This window comes from Symphodus melops (genome assembly GCF_947650265.1).
Source record: "Symphodus melops genome assembly, chromosome: 12".
NCBI classification, from domain to species: Eukaryota; Metazoa; Chordata; class Actinopteri; order Labriformes; family Labridae; genus Symphodus; species Symphodus melops.
In genome coordinates, this window is record NC_136702.1 from 23,089,257 (window position 1) to 23,107,043 (window position 17,787).

Genomic DNA, 17,787 nt, shown 5'->3' on the forward strand with positions numbered 1-17,787 from the left:
TAAACTATAACAAAGAGTAAACTGGTAGTCCACAAACACTTTGCATTGTTTCTGTAAACAACTCAAAAGCAATATATTAAACAATTGAAATGTATGAAAATGGTCAAACCATGGAAGAAGAATAAATAGCAAAATGTAAGAAAAGGTAAGATGAAAAATCCCGCCTCAGATTTGTGACATCATCCTCCCCACTGCTCCCGTCCAGACCAAACAGGGCCATGTGTCTGGTTTTCATTTAGTTCTTCCCCCGGCTCACCCTCTCCTTCCTCTTCTTCTTCTTTTTTTTTCTTTTTCTTCAGAGAAAGTGGGAGGAGGAAGAGAGAGGTGGCAGAAATCCAGGACTTTGGAAGTTTGTCCCATCCCAGCCTTGAACTCGGCACCACAGCTCCTCTGGTTTAAGACTGTGAGGGTGTCTGTCTCTCCTTTCTGCCTTTTCATCTCTTCACTCAGGACCCCTCTCTCTGCCCATCTCCTATCAGTGACCTTATCTCTGCTCAGCGGCCTTCCTTTGGGAGGTGCTGGAAAAGCCAGCGAGGGGTATTTACCAGGTGGATAATGACCAGAAGTCCAGCGTGCAGTCATTTCACATAACTGACTTAATTTTTTTTCTTCAAAAACAAATTCAGTGGTGTACACGGCTACTTCAGCTCAGGGTAAGTTTCACATCTCCCCTTTTCAAAGGGATTTATCTTGCAGAGCGAAGCTTCCGTTTGGTTTCTACAAATGCATGCTTTCCTAAATTTGCTGTGGAATGACCTTGAGTGCACTCTGTGGATTATAAATAGTGCATTGACCATAGCATATTTTCTAGTCATAACATGTGAGCTTTTGGTGAGTGTCATAATCACAAGCTTGCACAGAGTCTTTGGCTTATAGCTCGTAAATATCAAACAGCGTGCGTTTAGCAGCATGCCTGAAGCCTGTACTTAAGTGGTGAGAGTGCTGCAAGGGCAAGAGGTGAGCCGCAGTTAGGGTGAAGGAGGCGACCTCAGCAATGCTGTGTACGACACATGTATGTGCAGAGGGGCCCGTGTGCTCTGTTTTTCTTTTCTAAAGTCTTAAAATGTGTCCCTGCTGTTTGACACATTTGGTTTCTGCGAAGTTTAATTTTCCGCATATGTGTAAAGTAGTTATTGCCTCTCAGTAGTGAGGTCAAAGGTCTCAAGGTGTGAGACCAGTTCAGTTTTTGACCCCTGAATGCATCACATTTGGCAACTTCTATCAAAATCCACTAAATTCGTTGTACCTTTCGTAAAGTAGCAAGAAATGCCAGTCATCGTCTTGCAATATCTTGGGGGGTTTTTTGCACTTAGTTTGTAATTTTGTAAGATTTTTTATCTAACTCTAAAGGTTAGTGATCATGTTCAAAATGTCCACACCCACATGTGAGCGCTACAGATGAGCAGTTTGATGGGTAGATGTTTCCACTGCAGCAGAAGCCCAAAGAACCACACCCTCTGTGAAACGAGTACAGCAGTGGAAAAGTGTGAAGAAACTGTTTTCCACAGTACTAGCCAGATGCACCAGGAGATCCAGAGGGGGCTTTGGTCCATTGGAAGGGGTGGGTGGGTGGGTGGGTGGGTGGGTGGGTGGGAGGGAGGTTGAATGGTTGGGTGGTGGTCGTGGGCTGCAGGGTTTAGTGGACCAGGTGTGAGCCATTAATCTTCCTCTGCAGAGGGACAGAGGAATTCAGCTGAGTCTTCACGGCTGTGTTTTGTTGTGTGAACTTGGGATTTTATGAACAAAATAAATTATTTTTTTCTTTCAGGTCTCCACATAATGGCATTACACAGGGCTACTGCTTTCAAATAGTTTTGATGTTTGCATGTAACCTGTTGCTATGATGCAGAAGTGGAGACGTTTTTCAAATGCGAGAGAAAACTTTTGTGTGCTCCAGATTTTGTTTAATATCATTAAAGTACTTTCAAATAATTTACTACCAGTTTTACGACAATGCTTCGGCTTCCACTGGGAGCTCGTATCTAAACTGATGTTGGCAGAGCTGCACAAAGAGGATTTTTTAAATATACAGTATAAATCAGCATCAGCATGTTTTATGGCTGCTCCCCGCTCTCCAGTTTTTTGTCCTTTTTTTCCATGATGCAGCACAGATGGAGAGGTTGGAAGATTTTCTGGAAAGTCTCAAGAAGAACTTTTTTTTAAAAACAGAACAGTTTAGATTTTACTCAAAATCACATCGTAAAAAAGCACCTTTAAGTCAAAAGTAACCATTCACTCTGTTAGGCATAGTTGAGTGAGAGCACCAGATTTGATCGGGGCATTAAATAATTTGTTTGGCTGTTCTGAGGTATCAAACGATTGTTTCATGATCTCATGACCATCACTTGGCTTCAAGATTTATTAGGAGACAAATATGTTTTAGAAATGCAATCTCACTGACTGATCTCATGCATCTGTTAACAATACGTAGTCTCTGAAACGGCCTATCTCGCCAACTTCTACTCTTCCATCCAAACCAATGCAGCGTGACTGTCATGTTTTAAACTTGAACTTGAGCACCCTGCAGGCGCAGATTGGCAATGATGCTTAAACACACATCTGCTGCTGGGTGTCAGACAGACTAACACACACCAGCTGTCACCGGCAGCCCCCAGCCCCCCCCCCCCCCCCCCCCCCCACACACACACACACACACAAACTCACACCACAGCCCCTTCCCTCTTTTAACTATATCATTGATCCTCCTCTCATGTGTGCCACATATGTCACATCACATCCCCCCAGCTGCAGAGTAGGTTGGGTCTGCAGGTCTAAACAGCCATATTCAACATGTTAATGTTAACTTGCACAAAACCATGCATCTTGTATATGCAGATCATATTTCCTTTGATGGAAGTGAGTAGCAGTGTGGAGCCCTCCCACACATTACAGAAGAGAAAACTCACAACCCTCATGACTTCACTTATTTCAATGATCACAAAAAAGCACTAAGCAACCCTTGTTGACAGTGTAATTGATTTAAAAGTCTTCACTCAAAGTCAGTGTAGCTGCTGAAGTGAAGCCAACTTGACAATATGACCATAATTATATAACAAGGTTTGCAATTTGGGTTTGTTACTATATGCAGATGATCTTGAACAAATTAAAGCTGCTTAAAATAGAATTGGCTGCAATCATTTCTTCAGTACAGTGTGCTTGTGTCCGCCCGATGTGCAAAAGTATTTATAATTCACATTACAGTTACAACAGAAGTGAAATAATGTTGTGCCAGTGTAAGGGCTCAAATGAAGTGTCATGTGGTTCAGGATGTCTTTGCTCATGTACATGTCTGTTTTAGCTAAATGTTTGAGGCACTGCACAATTATCCCTACAAATACTTCTGGTATAAGTGTGCCCCTTTTTAAAATATATTATTAACTCAAAAGCAACATTTTTAAATGTGCATTCATTTCATGTTTCAACATGTAACTCTTAGTGTTTTTTGTGTAAAGGTAACATCTTTTATTTGGATTAAACTACTCTGGATTTGATTCCAACATCTTTTTGGCCACTTGGGGGCAGTATGAACGACTTATAGACACAAAACTGATCCAATAAAGATATGACTTTATCAATCCAGAATAATGTCAAGTTCAAACTTATTCAAGTGGCCAAAAATGTGTTTAAATCAAATCCGGATTTGATCATTAAAATACATTTGGATGCTAATATTTCCCATACACATCAAACATGACATTATCTTTTGGATGAGTGTTGTGAATAATAAGGTTACGCAGCTGCTACATGCTTCCTTATCTTTAAGAGCTGGTGACTTTGTCTGCATGCTGTTTAGTGCTGCTAGACAGGAAGTTTACGGAAGGCACTCCCTGCCTCTTGAAAATGAATTTGATAGATTGGATGTTGAACAAGATAACAAGTGAAGAAGCAGAGCCGGATATTTTGGCATAACTTCCCCAACTACCCTGGTGAGAGCGAAAGGAGAGCGAAAGGCTTGAAGAGGTCAAAAAGCTTCAGCACCACTTGTTGTGTGAATATCAACTTCATGAACAAGTTAGACTGACACGTTGTTCTGCTGCTGCGCACTAAATTAAGATTATCGCTGCTTACTTTTGTTGTCAGCAGTTTGCTGGTATCACTTTTCAGGCTGGTAAAACATCCCTGCTATTATTTTGGAGTCATTTTTTTGTGTAAACCAGGAATCTCTGCTTTGTGGTTTTTTAATGTGTGTTATGTAAAGTTGGTTTTTAAAAGTCTGTATTTAGCGCTTTGAAACAAGTTTGAAAATGTGCAACAAACCATTTTGTGCTGATGCTGAAGTTTGAAGTTTGCGCTTTGTTTCCGTTTCTTCCTCTTATCTGAAGCGGCCTGTCTGATGAAGTTCAGCGTAGCACACATTGATAACCCTTGTGTCTGTCATTGAGGCTGCTGGGAAAGCTGCTGTGAGTATGTTTATGTGTGTGTGTGTGTGTGTGTGTGTGTGTGTGTGTGTGTTTGCGTGTGTATGTGTGTGGTCTCTGCTATAAAGGAGTGTGTGGGGTCCAGCTGCAGTCTCGCTGCAGAGTGCTGCTGTGGACACATTTCAGCATCTGTCTTTCTCTGTAAATACAAACTGAAACGTTTCACCATGAGTAATACCACGGCAACAGATTAACTGTTATATTCAATGTACTTCCTGACATGTTTGGTCACTGTGTGACATAAGCTGCTCACTGCTGAAACACTGAGCCCTCATTAGAGGCTGCTACTTTATGGTGGTTACAGGCCTGCACTTAAATATTAAGTGGTGACTCATGCAAAGTCCCTCAAAAGATGTTGCGTCCATTTTAAAGTTAGACTTTGGTGACTCCTAGTGGAAGGAGAAAACTTAAACTTTCCCAAAAGGACGCATAAGCTGAGGGCAGATTAATTGCTACAATGGTTGGCTCAGTTAATTTGTTAATCTCCAAACCAACAGCTGTCATACTATCATAAACCTGCTCATTACAGATGTGTTTTTTTAATTTGCAGGGAAGCCAGTTTTTGGAGTGTGTTTGGATAATGCATGAAGTGGCTGCCTGACAAAAAAGAAGTTTTGGTTGTGTCCCTGGAAATACCTGTTCTATGTTCGAGAGAGGATCTGGGCGTGGCCCTAATAACCTTTTTAAGTTGAGGAAATTTAAACACCTTTTGTGTGGACTTCCTTTTTTGGGGGGTAAGATTTAATGTCTATACCTGACATGGTATTACCAGGATCAAAAGTGAGAGAGGCGAAACAGCCTAACTATGAATCCTACCATCGTGTGAAAGAAGCTTCCTGAATATGTGAGATCTGTAGGACTCATTCATGATTGTTACTGCAGCTTTACAATAAATCACATGTTTAGCTTCTTTAATTGGTTGCTTATTTTGATTAAAACATTTTTTTTTTAAATTTTGAGTATAAATATGCCTTGTTCTGTAGAATTAATTAGATCAATGTTTCATTAATCGATTACATTTTGAAAAACATTTCAAAGAGAATTCTTGCAGCTCCATTAAACTGTTTCGCTTTAGTCTCAATTCTGTCTTTAACCTCTGATCGTTCTTCTTCACACAGTTTCCCAGCAAATAAAGCACAAACATGAAATATAAAGAAACTGTGATTGGCTAAAGTTTCCGGAGTTGGGGAGAACCAACAGATCAGGTCAAAGTAAAGTGAAAGAAGCTCAGTGTCTGCTGAAAGTCTAAAGTCAATTTATTCCCTTTCCATAAAAACTCTGGATCATAAAGCGTTGACAGCTCGCTGCAGAGTCCAGCCCCTCTAGTGGCAATTAGACAACGGATGCACCTTGCTGGAGTAAATTTGGATCCGGTGATGAATGATGATTGAGTTTCTTTTCTTAATTTCCTCTGCAGTCTTAACTCGCTTTGCTGCAATTGTTTTGGCCTCTTGTATCAGCGAACACTGGACTCCACTGTGCTGCTGTGTTTTCCTCTGTGGCTGCGAGGGGAAGCCATAGTGTTGACCACTGGCCAGGCTTGGCAAACCCTGCAGAGAAAGAAGTGGCTTTTGAGTGACCTGAAATCACATGAGCATGAGTGGAGAACACAAACATCTGTTGAAGTAACCAGAAGAGGTTGGATTTCCTTGAACTAAAGAGACTTGGTCATTTTGGCGGTACTATATCTGGACTGTGACGGCATTTAGTGACCTCAGGGATACCTCTCTGTGAAAAGTGAATGTACACCATACTTCTTTTTAACTATGTAATACTTTGTTATACATTGTTGAAATCATGTCCCATACAATCTGTTTGAAGAGGAGAGAGAGAAGAGATTTTTGAATGATCCCTCCCAGTTGACTGTGGGCAAATGTAGATTTGGTGAAGACTGAGAATAATCGACACCAATGTTTAGTGTGACACAGCTCTGAAACTCGATAATTTTCCTTGACGTTCAACTAAAGTCCGTGCATCAATAAGGTTGTTTGTGGAGCTTTATTAGGTCAGTGATTTCTGTCTTAAAAAGGCACTGAAGTGAGAGTTTCTTTTTGAAATTCAAAATGGAGAAAAACAGAAAAGTTTGGACACGTTGACTTCAATGAATGAAACTCATTGCCGCGTTGCATTAGACACGACAGCCATGTGTTTATAATTCATTATTGCTGTGTATTGTGGATGGCTTTGATTCAAGTCGAGCTGCACCGACTTTTCCAATCTTCATGAAAGGGCTCTTTCACTCCTGAAGAGGTTTGAAGTGCTTACATTTGGTAGGATCAGAAGGAAACTCGCTCCAGCGGTTTTTCCACAACTGAGGGTAAATAATTCTGGTATGTATTGTTGGCAAAGAATCTGTCACAATGCAAAAGTGAATATAGTTTTAAGCATGCTGTTCTTCATGTAAATTACGCCTGTTTTTCACTTAGCATGTCATGGAATAACAAGAACGATTAATGAGTTTGTAAGTTTTTCACCAAATTAAATCTCATTTTTTATTACTGACTACGTTTCTCTAGGCTTTCCCTCTGGCACTGATGGCTGTATGAAGTAAGGCAGCAGGCCTTCTATGCAATAGTTACCAGGTGGATATTCAGACTACATGGTAGTGGATCAAAAGCAAGACCCCCCAGCTGCTCGGTGACAAAGATGCTTCAGATGTTCAGTGCAGCTCATTCTGAATAAAACGACTTGTGAAGTGATGTTTTAAGTATACTAAAGTTACAAAACTGATCAACAATAAAGGTGATTTATCAGACGCAGCAAAAAATAGAAGGTAAGGAACGTTCAAGAAAGTCTAAAGTCCTTACATTTTTAACTCGAGTCGCAAAGTCCCCCTCCTCACATTTCTGACAAATAAGGTTGTCAAAATCAGAACTTGGTTTATTGTCTATTAGGATTAGACACCTTTTGTAGTAATGTTTTCATGCTCCGCAAATACAACAATTTGAAAGCAAATAAATAAACATTCAAAGGACTACAACAAGCTTCATTAAATCTTTGTTTTCAAAATGTAATGCAAGTACTGTTATTTTTTTCAGCAAATTTCCTGTTGTCCAATTCTAAAGATTGTTAATAATCCCATTAAAGCACATCTCTAATTACCCAGACAGCTCTTTTCTCACAGAGCTCATTACAAAGCAGCTCATTATTGTGTCTCTACTAGCAGCAAAGAGGCTGTGAAAAAGGCTCTCATAGCTGTCTGCCTCTCTGCCATCTCAGCAGGCCATTCGAGTTTTATGCAGTATTTAAATACCTCCGTGTTAAACGCATTAGTGATTGCAGAGGGGTGAGTCAGACTGTAAATCACAGTTGGAGCTTGGGGTAACTTTGGGGGGCATGAAGGTGGAGTGTTTCTCGGATCAGAGTTTTTCAGTTTAGGTTTGCTTCAGTGTTTTGAAAGGAAACGTCTCCTGTGCTCTCTTTCCTTATTAACTAACACAGCAAGGTGGTCAGAGATAAAATACTCTATACGTGTTTGTGTGCGTGTGCGTGCTTGTGTAGGTGTTGTTAGAAGATTCAGACTACGTTTTGTCTTCCAAGGAATCAGATCTGATCTGTGTGTCCAGACACCCTCAATCTGGATGTGATGCTGTGATTACAGTGAAGCTCTTGGCTATACTCGTCATGCAGCTGCAAGACTTTTTTGTCATTGCCTTGCTGAGACGGGAAAGCTAAAGAGGGACAGAAAGAGAGGAGGGATGACACACACCAAAGGATTTCAGACTGAAGGTCAAGCTAGCCCGTGTGTTACTGCGTGTCTGATATTTCTTAATAAGTTGTTTTGCTCACGCAAATTCCTTCTACCATGGCTGTACCTGTACAGGTTCCCCTAAAAGTGCAAGTAGACAATATATCCCAATGTTTGGTCTTTAACTTTCTCTAGAAGAAGCTCATTAATGATCCATACTGTAGGTTGGCTGCAGTTCATGTCAGTTTGGGAAAAGGTGGGGCTCCCAACTCAGGAAATATGGCAACTCAATCACATGATGCTGTGGTATGTGGCAACATGTTTTAACAGGCAGAGCTTCAAGGCTGTTTTGTCTACCATAAAAAATGCAAAATCCTGTGAACTCCCTCAAAAGAGTCAACAATGGATGTGATTAAAATGGGCTGGTATGGGATAATGATGATAATGATAACAGGATTAGGCTCCTTCATGTGATCACAGGTGCATAATTATGTCACCCTGTTTCTTGTTTTACAGGTTTCCCCTTTGCTGTGCGGGTGATTAAAGATGAGGAGGCCACGGTTGTTACCGCTATGTGCCCTCCTGGGTGTCCTGTTTGCAGGACTCCTCCCCCAACTCCAGGCTCAGGAAGGTAAGTCGAACCAAGTTAATCTCAGCTTCAGTCAGCAGAGCATTGGAAGATGAAGAACATTTGGAAGATGTTTCTGTTTGTAATGTTTTTCCCCCCAGTTTGAGTGAGGAGAATGACATTTCATTTGTTATAATCTACATTAAAATAAGATACATAAGATAAGAAAAACAAATAAGGGAATTACATTTTTTAAAGTAACTGCAAAAACTAAACACAAAGTAATACTGTTGGTATGTATTTGCTATTTTAAATTAATGTAAATCCAAACACAAGCCCTATGTATCCCTATGTTGGTCCACAGAACAGAATAGGGTCCTCAAGAGTTAGAGAGTAACAGTCTTCCAAGTCCAGTCAGATGCCTAAACACTTGTTTAGATTCCCTAAACAAGTGTGTTGTGCAGTGGTGTTAGTTATTTGGCATTGAAACATTATTGTGGAACCAAACACCAAGCATCTTTTCACTGGTCTTCACTTCTGTCCTCCAAATACTTTCCCCTGAAGGCTGTGCCCAAGGGTTGGCAGCTGATATATACTTTCTAGTGGATTCATCCTGGAGTATTGGAGAGGAGAACTTTGAGCATGTCAGACATTTTTTTTACACTCTGACACAAGCACTATACCAAGCTGGAGGGGACCGTTTTAAATTCGCCCTTGTGCAGTACACTAACAGGCCTGAAACCGAGTTCCAGTTGAACAGCTACCCCACAGCACAGGGAGTCCTGGCACACATCAAAACTATGTCGTACCGTGGTGGGGGAACACTGACTGGCCTGGGCTTGGATTTCCTTATTCGTACACACTTGAACACTGCCTCGGGCAGCCGCGCTGTTGACGGAGTGGCCCAAGTGGTGGTGGTTTTGACAGACGGTCGCTCCCAGGATGACGTGGCTGAGCCAGCTCAGGTGCTGCGGCTGGCAGGCGTGGAGGTGTTTGCAGTCGGAGTTCAGGATGCAGTGGACTTTGAGCTCAGGGAGATGGCTAGCCAACCCCATGAGACTCATGTTTTCAATGTAGACACTTTCCTGAGGTTGCGTGATATAATCCAAGATTTAGTAGTGGGGGTTTGCGGTGCAGTGACCCAGTCATGGGGAGCTCCGGTGGCAATTGAGGCCCCTGTGGCTGGAGGAGGGACAGGTAATGAAATGGGACAAGTTTCACTACCATACTAATAGTCTACATGTGCAGTAAGAAGCTGCTGCTTCTGTGGTTGTAACTTGATTTTATAATTAACTCAATCAAGTACTCTTAACCACGATAACCTTTCACTACCCACCTGCAAAAATTAACACCACTTGTTTTGTCTTACCACATTTAATATTCCCCTAATGCTTATAAAGTCACAACAAGATATGCATGTCATTTTCCATATTATATTACATCAGGGTGTTAGTGATAAATAAATATAGCCAAGAAAGATGTTTGTGATAACAAAAACATGAACAATGGATTGAAAGAATTGAAAGAAACAAGAAGATACAAGAAGTTTTATTTTATTTTGAAGGGATTTGGGTTCTTAGTTGGGGTATTGCAATATCCTCAGTCACTACTGAAGACATTCAAAAGACATTAGACACAGCTATGAGATAACATAATTGCAGTATGACATTGAGAAGTACAATCACCACATTCTTTAGAAATCAATGGAAAAGATCATGGTTTCTAGGATGCATCTCAAAGCCAAAACAAAGAGCCTTTAACAATAGCTAACCGTGCACCACTGCTTATGTGTCTTGCCTTTTAAATGTCTGTCTTTATCAGTCACAATGTCTACTTGTGTTAAACATGTGCAATGTAATGTATTTGAAACAGTGATGAACCTGTTTGGACTCATCTTTGCCCTGCAGAAAGGAGCACTTAGAGAATATTTCATACATGTGTGAATGTCAAGGAACTATGTTCACTTCAGAAAACATTAATATAAAGAGTGAAAAATAAATATTATTTTAATTAATATTTTGGCATATCTCTTGGCATGACATCACATGTAAGATATTCTTAAGTACTGTTAAGGTGTGGGCACCAAGGATAGCCCTCAGGTTCATAACTGGTCACTTGATCCCGAGGTCCATAACAAGAGTCTGCATGGGAAGGCTGAACTCAGTGGAGTTTTTTTTTTTTTTTTTGAGAGTCATAGCCCAAAAATGAATTCAACCAGTTTTAATGGTAAAACAGCTTAACTTCAGAACTTCTTTCAAACAAAGTTTTGGACTTTCGACTTGCAGTCATTGTCACAGATTTTCCACATGGTAGCTTTTAATTTTACTGAGTACATTTTATTCTCAAAATTCAAATTACACCCTGCTAAGTCTGGGTGCTTGTGTAACTTTTTCTACTCTAAAATTGATCTGTAATTACTAATTACAGTTATTGACCCATTATAACTATTCTCTTTAAAAATTGAAGGCTATCTTTAATAAACACAATGTTTATCTATTTAGTCCCTCAATTATATAATCATTTTTCAATGAAAAAAAAAAACTTGCAAATATTTCTTGAAACACTGAATTAACTCATTTTCTTGTAGTCTTAATTTGTCTGTGATGGAGGAAACCTTTTTTGTTCATTCAAACATAATTTGCCTTTTACTATGTACAAGGTGTGAACATTTAGCAAAACGAATCTTTCATCATAGCCTAGGTTTCATTCAAGTAATTCTATTAACATCAGGACCAAGCTTAACCTTGTCTGATGGGTGATATATCACAACTACAGAAAAGACTCATCAGTCCGCTCCCTGGTTCAGCCTACATGCAGTATGATGTGTTTTGCGATGTTATTATTCATTTGTTCACTTTGAATGTCACTTGACTGATGCAGTGTTTGCTAGCACAAAATTTCTGATCTCAGTCTCTGTCTCACAGTGTTAACGCTTTCACAAGTTCCATTTTGTTTGTTCTCTCTCTCTCTCTCTCTCTCCTTAAAGCACAAGATTCAGCTGACCTAGTTCTCTTAATTGATGGATCAGAGAACGTTGGAGCAGCAAACTTCCCCTTTGTGCGTGATTTTGTTGTGCAAATCATTGAGAGACTTGATGTGGGAAGGGAAGCTATTCGGGTAGGCTTGGCCCTGTACAACACCGACCCAGTTATAAAGTTCTATCTAAATAGCTATGACAGAAAATCATCACTCCTGGACGCTGTGAAGGGCCTCACCTACTCAGGGGGTGATGAGTCTAACCTGGGGGCTGCCTTGGAAGAAGTGGCTGCAAGCCTTTTGAGCGCAACAGCAGGGGGCAGGGCAGACGATGGTGTACCGCAGATACTGTTGATTATCAGTGCTGGGCCGTCCACTGATGATACTGGTGCCGGTGACCGGGCCCTTAAGAGGGCTGGCGTTATCACACTCAGCTTGGCGATTGGTGACGCTGCCACTGCAGATTTGGAGGCTGTTTCAACAGATAAAGGTTTTGTCCTGTCAGCCCCTGGTTTCAGAGAAATATCAAGTTCGGGTGACCTGCTGAACTCTTTCATTAACGGGGTGGTCCAGCGCAACATTGTAGTTCAGACTGAGTTCACAGAAGGTATGTAACTTTTCTGCATATGTTGGTGGGACATTTTAGCTTTGTGCTTACAATAAATGTGATCAAATCTGCAGGTAAGTTATGGCTTTTAACACACGTGTGGTAAAAAACATACAGCAGGAAGCGTGGAAATAGACTAGCTCCTGTTAGTTTTCTGCTCTGAAATGCATAGATGCATAATGTTTCCTCAAAGGTAAATACTCAACTGTGCTTTATTTTGGTCTAGTATCATCACTTACTGATTGTGGCTGTTTTAAAGTTATTCATATTCATATGTTATTTATACATACTATAATAAAGACCACCCTACATTGTAATTAAACTTCCTTCAATTAGAAATCTAATGATAAAACATTGCAGTACAATGGATATTCTGAGCTTAACTAATAAAATCTGGAGCAGTGGTTATGAAATGTCCTAGCCTAAGGACCCACTACCAACTCCTGATAGTGGAAAATCGCGACTCAAAGTTTCTGATATTTTTTAACCAATAAGACATATGTGAGAAAAACAGTACAGTTTGGACTTCAGACAATACAAAACATGTGACAGGGAAAACAGAGCTTTAAATCCTTTTTTACACATTTTCCAGCCACTAAAAAAAGGCTTCGCAACCCACTTTTGGGTCCCAACCCACCACCAATCTAGAGAACCACTTAACTTGTCCATTTGAAGAGACAGGAGCACTGTTTATAAAATACTAATGATGCAGATCAGAAAGTCACCATGAAAAGCTCTTTTTTAAACCAAATTAGGAATTAGATAACCAAACAATTAATTCATCAAATTAGTCAAACTCTTTATAAACTCCAATTAGACCGAATTAAATGACAATATGAGGTGTGGAAGTCAATAAAGTCAGTAGTGTTTCAATTGCATGAGTGGAGTAAGTGTGTGTTGGTGTTACAAAACATAGGAAAAGGTAATTTAGTCTAACAATCTCTTACAAAATGTAGTACACCTGTGGAGAGGGTCAAAGCAGTGAATGTGTGAGACTGCAGAAGCTCAAGTAACTTCAGGTCATCAGGCCCAGGTGTGCTGAATTTACTCTAATTAGTGAGCTACAATGAGATCCCAGGTCAGAGACACCTCTAAAACAGTCACAATGCAATGAAAACATTACCTGTTTACGCTACTGGGGCATCACATCAAGTCTTTTTCTTTTTAATCTGAGTTTAATCTTAAATCCTGTCATAACCTATCACTGGTTTACTAAACTCTACAACTCTTTGGTTTATTGTCATGCCATTAGTTTTTTTTTCTGAAGGTTTTTTCTTTTCGTTTCTCTTCAGTATTGGCTGTTGGAAAAAGAGACATCATTTTCCTCATCGATAGTACAATGGGTTCAACAGTCATCAACTCTGTACGTGAGTTCATCAGGCGGTTTGTTGATTCCATGCCAATTGGTCCCGACGACGTTCAAGTGGGTGTGGCGCTGTTCAGTAATGTCCCTCGAGTGGAGATAGATCTCAACAGCCATAGCACCAAAGAGTCTTTAATTGCGGCTTTGGGAAGCATCAAAGCTAAACCTGGACAGACCGTAAAGATTGGAGCAGCATTGGACCATGTTCGCACGAACATGTTGCGAGCTGACAAGGGCAGTCGTATGCAACAGGGGGTGCCACAGCTTTTACTGTTGATGACCAGTAAAAAGTCCAGTGACAGTGTGGATGAACCTGCAAATGCCCTCAAGCGAATGGGCATGTTGACCATAGCTGCAGGCTCCAGGGCATCTGATGAGCAGGAGCTGAAGAAGATTGCCTTTGCAGACAGCATTGTATTTATGCTGAGAGACTTCCGCGCACTGCCACGCAACCCAGGAGCAATTGTTGATGCCCTCACAACCCTAGCTGGAGTGGTGGTGACTGAAGTACCCACTGAGCCAGGTAATCCGTTCAATACATTTCAAGAGCCAATGTGAATGAATAGAACAATAGTTCTGATAAATTAAATGTACCGTAAATTCCGTACTATTGAGCGCACCTGGATATGAGCCGCACCGGCTAAAAATAAGTAAATCAATGTATTTGTACATATATAAGCCGCACTTGATTATAAGCCGCAGGTGTCCACGCTATAACAAGAGCTATTTACACAGACGAAGGCTACCGGTAACATCCGCAAATACTGTAGCGTCCGTACGGACGTTAAAGGACGACGAGAGCGTTCAAATAATAACTTTTAATAACCCGATCACTGTCGGCCGTGACCACGCCGTTTACAGCAGAGAACAACACATAACCTGCCGTAACAATCCAACTCTCTCACCCAGCGTTCTCTCATACAGCCACTCAACACGTTCTCGCTGGTGCATTCACTGACTCTCCACATAATCGGAATTATGAACACATTATCAACTACTGACTTTACAACATGAACCGTTACAATACGAAGCCTAGCCGACGGTGTCTGTCACACGGCTGATGAAAAAGATGACCGTAATATATTTCACAAGAAAAAGTCCATCCATTCACTGCCTCAGAATGACTTCATTACTCACTTCCTCAGTCTCTGTTGTCGCTGTCAGTGTCATCTTAACGTGCAGCAGCTCTGTTAGCTTCTTTGACAGCCAGCTCGATCGCCTTTAACTTGAAAGCTACATCATATGTATTTCTCCGTGTGTTTTCCATGATGAGGGTGCGTGCATGAAGCGCAAAATGACTGATATTAAGATCCGACGTGACGAAGTCAAATGTTTTTGCGGCAGAAGCTCATTGTCCCCCATAAAAAAATCCATGCATTAGCCGCACCGGAGTAGAAGCCGCAGTGCTCGAAGTGTGAGAAAAAAGTAGCGGCTTATAGTCCGGAATTTACGGTATTTAATACATTTTGATAGTATAATGTTCCATGAAATATGTGACATGATGAAGGTATCGAGGAAAGTTCAGTTTGATTAACAGATCAGCAAGTTTAAAACTTTCTAAGATGCCCAAACAACAACAAGGAAATAAAAATACTTTAGTTAGAAAAAGCTTGCTAAACTTGCAGAAAATAGAAAAAGCAGAAACTGTAGTGATAAAAGCACTCATAAAGGATAATACCCCTAAATGCTCAGATTTAGTCTTGTGCTATACATGGCTTGAAGTGTATTCTTCAATGCATTCACATGTTTCTTTTAATCAGGGGTTTAATTGCTTAGGGGTTAGTCAGGGCATCACTTTGGAGAGGGGAGGTTGAATCCATTGGCTGGTGTATTGCAGTTCCAGTGATTTTATTCGGTCCTAACAGGCTTGCTGAGAATTGTAAAACATGTCAAGCTTACACCAGCATGTTCCATTGCTTGGCCAAATGTCAACATCTTTCTTTGGTGTTAAACTTAATTATAAATTTTTTTCTACCGGTAACGTCACATCAATAATAGTTAATAATAATCCATATCTGTTGTAGCAAATTACTAACAGTAAGTTGACATACTAGAACAACTTAAGGCCTACCCCACTTGAACATTTAATTTCCAATATCTTCATTGATAAGACATCATTGATTAAACCTTAACATGGTGTGTGGTGCTGAATGTGTTGTTACTCCCTGACTTCCAGTTTGCAGTAAGCATACTAAAACCATAAGGATTTTAACTATTATACATATTTGTTTGAATGGAAATCATTTCACTTTTTAAGTCTCATGTTGAGTGTAACATCTTCAAATACCTGGAAAGTGTAAATATTAAGGATTTTTTTTTGTGTGATTTTCTTTGCATTAGTGGTGGAGGTAATAACTGTGGAAACTCAAAAAGTGGTCCGGGACATCGTCTTCCTTGTGGATGGCTCAAACTACATTGGGAGCAACTTTCCTTATGTGAGAGACTTCATCATCAATGTGGTCAACCAGCTGGATGTGCGTCCAGACAGGGTCCGGATTGGTCTCCTGCAGTTTGCAGAACGTCCAAGAATTGAGTTTTATCTTAACAGCTACAACAACAGACAAGAAGTTGTGGATAAATTATCCCAACTCAGGCTCACTGGAGGCTCAGTTTTGAATACAGGAGCTGCCTTGAATTATGCCCTTAGTAACATGTTCCAGCCATCAACCGGGTCACGCAGGAGGCAAAGAGTCCAGCAGGTGTTAGTTCTGGTCACAGCTGGTCCTGCCCAGGATGAAGTCAAATCTGTAGCTGATAAGTTGGCTTTGGCTGGGGTTTTGACCTTCACAGTCAGCTCTGGTCAAGCAGATGCTAGTCTACTTCAATCAGTTGCCTTTGTCCCAGATTTGGCCTACCATGATCAGACATTCTCCAATTTACCAGCTATGGCTGATCAAATCTTGCCAAAGTTAATAACAGTCGTTGGAGATACAGAGACAACACCAACATTTCCTGAAGGAGAAGGTATGTTTTAAAAGTCTCTTTATCCATAAATAAAATTTGCATTATACATAAAAATGCATTACAACATTATGTTTGCCATTAATTCATGTTATTTTGTTTTGTTCAGATACTGGCGCTGAAAGGGATGTTGCCTTCCTTATTGATGGCACAGACAGTGTCAGAGCAGATTTTGCCTACATCAAGGATTTTATCATCAAAGTACTTGAACCACTTGATATTGGGACTGACAAGGTTCGAGTTTCAGTGGTTCAACACAGTGAGAGGGCAACTCCAAGCTTCTACCTCAACACTTATAGCACCAAAGATGAAGTGATGAGAGCTGTAAATGGAATGCAACCGGCTGGTGGACGCAGTCTAAACACAGGATCTGCTCTGAAATTCATGAAGGACACTATCTTGTCTGAAACTTATGGCAGCCGGGCTTCCCAGAATGTTCCTCAGTTCCTGATCATTTTGGCTGGAGGCAGGTCCAGGGATAATGTGAAGGATCCTGCTGGTGAATTGAAGACAGAGGGAGTCATACCATTTGGTGTTGGGGTCAAGGATGCAGACCCAAAGCAGATTCAGGACATTTCACACAACCCTTCCTTTGCCTTCACTGTGAAGGAATTCAGTGAACTCAACACCATACCACAAAAACTGAACACCTATGTGAGCCTTCCAAAGGATCAGCTGACCGAAACCCTGCGAATCGGTAAGACAATCTCTTCTGTTATTTGTGTCTTAAACGTGCTGCAGAAAAACAACACTTTTGATGATGGTGGCACTTTTTTTGGAATAACAGTGTCTTATTTGTTGTGTCTCAGTACAAAGCAATGGTGTAAAAAGAGATATTGTGTTCCTGCTGGATGGCACTGATAACACAAGAGATGGATTCCCTGAGATGAAACTCTTTGTTAAAAGCATAGTGGAGAGCCTCTCTGTCAGTGAGAACCACGACAGAGTTTCTGTGGTTCAGTTTGCTGATAACCCTGAAGTCAATTTTGATCTCAATTCACACAAATCAAACACGGATGTTAAACAAGCCATTGATAATTTAAGACACAAGGGTGGGAGGCGCCTTAATACTGGACGAGCTCTACAGTTTGTGAGACACAGTGTATTCACCTCCTCCACGGGCAGTAGAAGACTAGAAGGAGTGCCCCAGATTTTAATTCTTCTAAGTGCTAAACCATCCACTGATAGTGTAATGAGCCCAGCATT

The 17,787-nt window shown here is 40.7% G+C and overlaps 1 protein-coding gene across 3 annotated transcripts in view; it reads left to right on the forward strand.

The window, feature by feature from the left end:
• The first annotated feature begins 367 nt into the window (after positions 1-367).
• LOC306832745 (collagen alpha-3(VI) chain-like) overlaps positions 368-17,787 on the forward strand; it is a 112,530-nt gene continuing 95,110 nt past the window's right edge. Inside the window, exons 1-7 of one of the 3 annotated variants that reach the window (XM_079357664.1) lie at positions 368-653; positions 8,623-8,737; positions 9,239-9,871; positions 11,661-12,257; positions 13,550-14,143; positions 15,961-16,584; positions 16,691-17,278. In XM_079357664.1, coding sequence (XP_079213790.1) covers positions 8,653-8,737; positions 9,239-9,871; positions 11,661-12,257; positions 13,550-14,143; positions 15,961-16,584; positions 16,691-17,278 — 3,121 coding nt within the window. In that variant the 5' untranslated portion in view covers positions 368-653; positions 8,623-8,652. The remainder of the gene's footprint in view (positions 654-8,622; positions 8,738-9,238; positions 9,872-11,660; positions 12,258-13,549; positions 14,144-15,960; positions 16,585-16,690; positions 17,279-17,787) is intronic. The other 2 variants (XM_079357665.1, XM_079357666.1) reach the window with 2 other exon arrangements.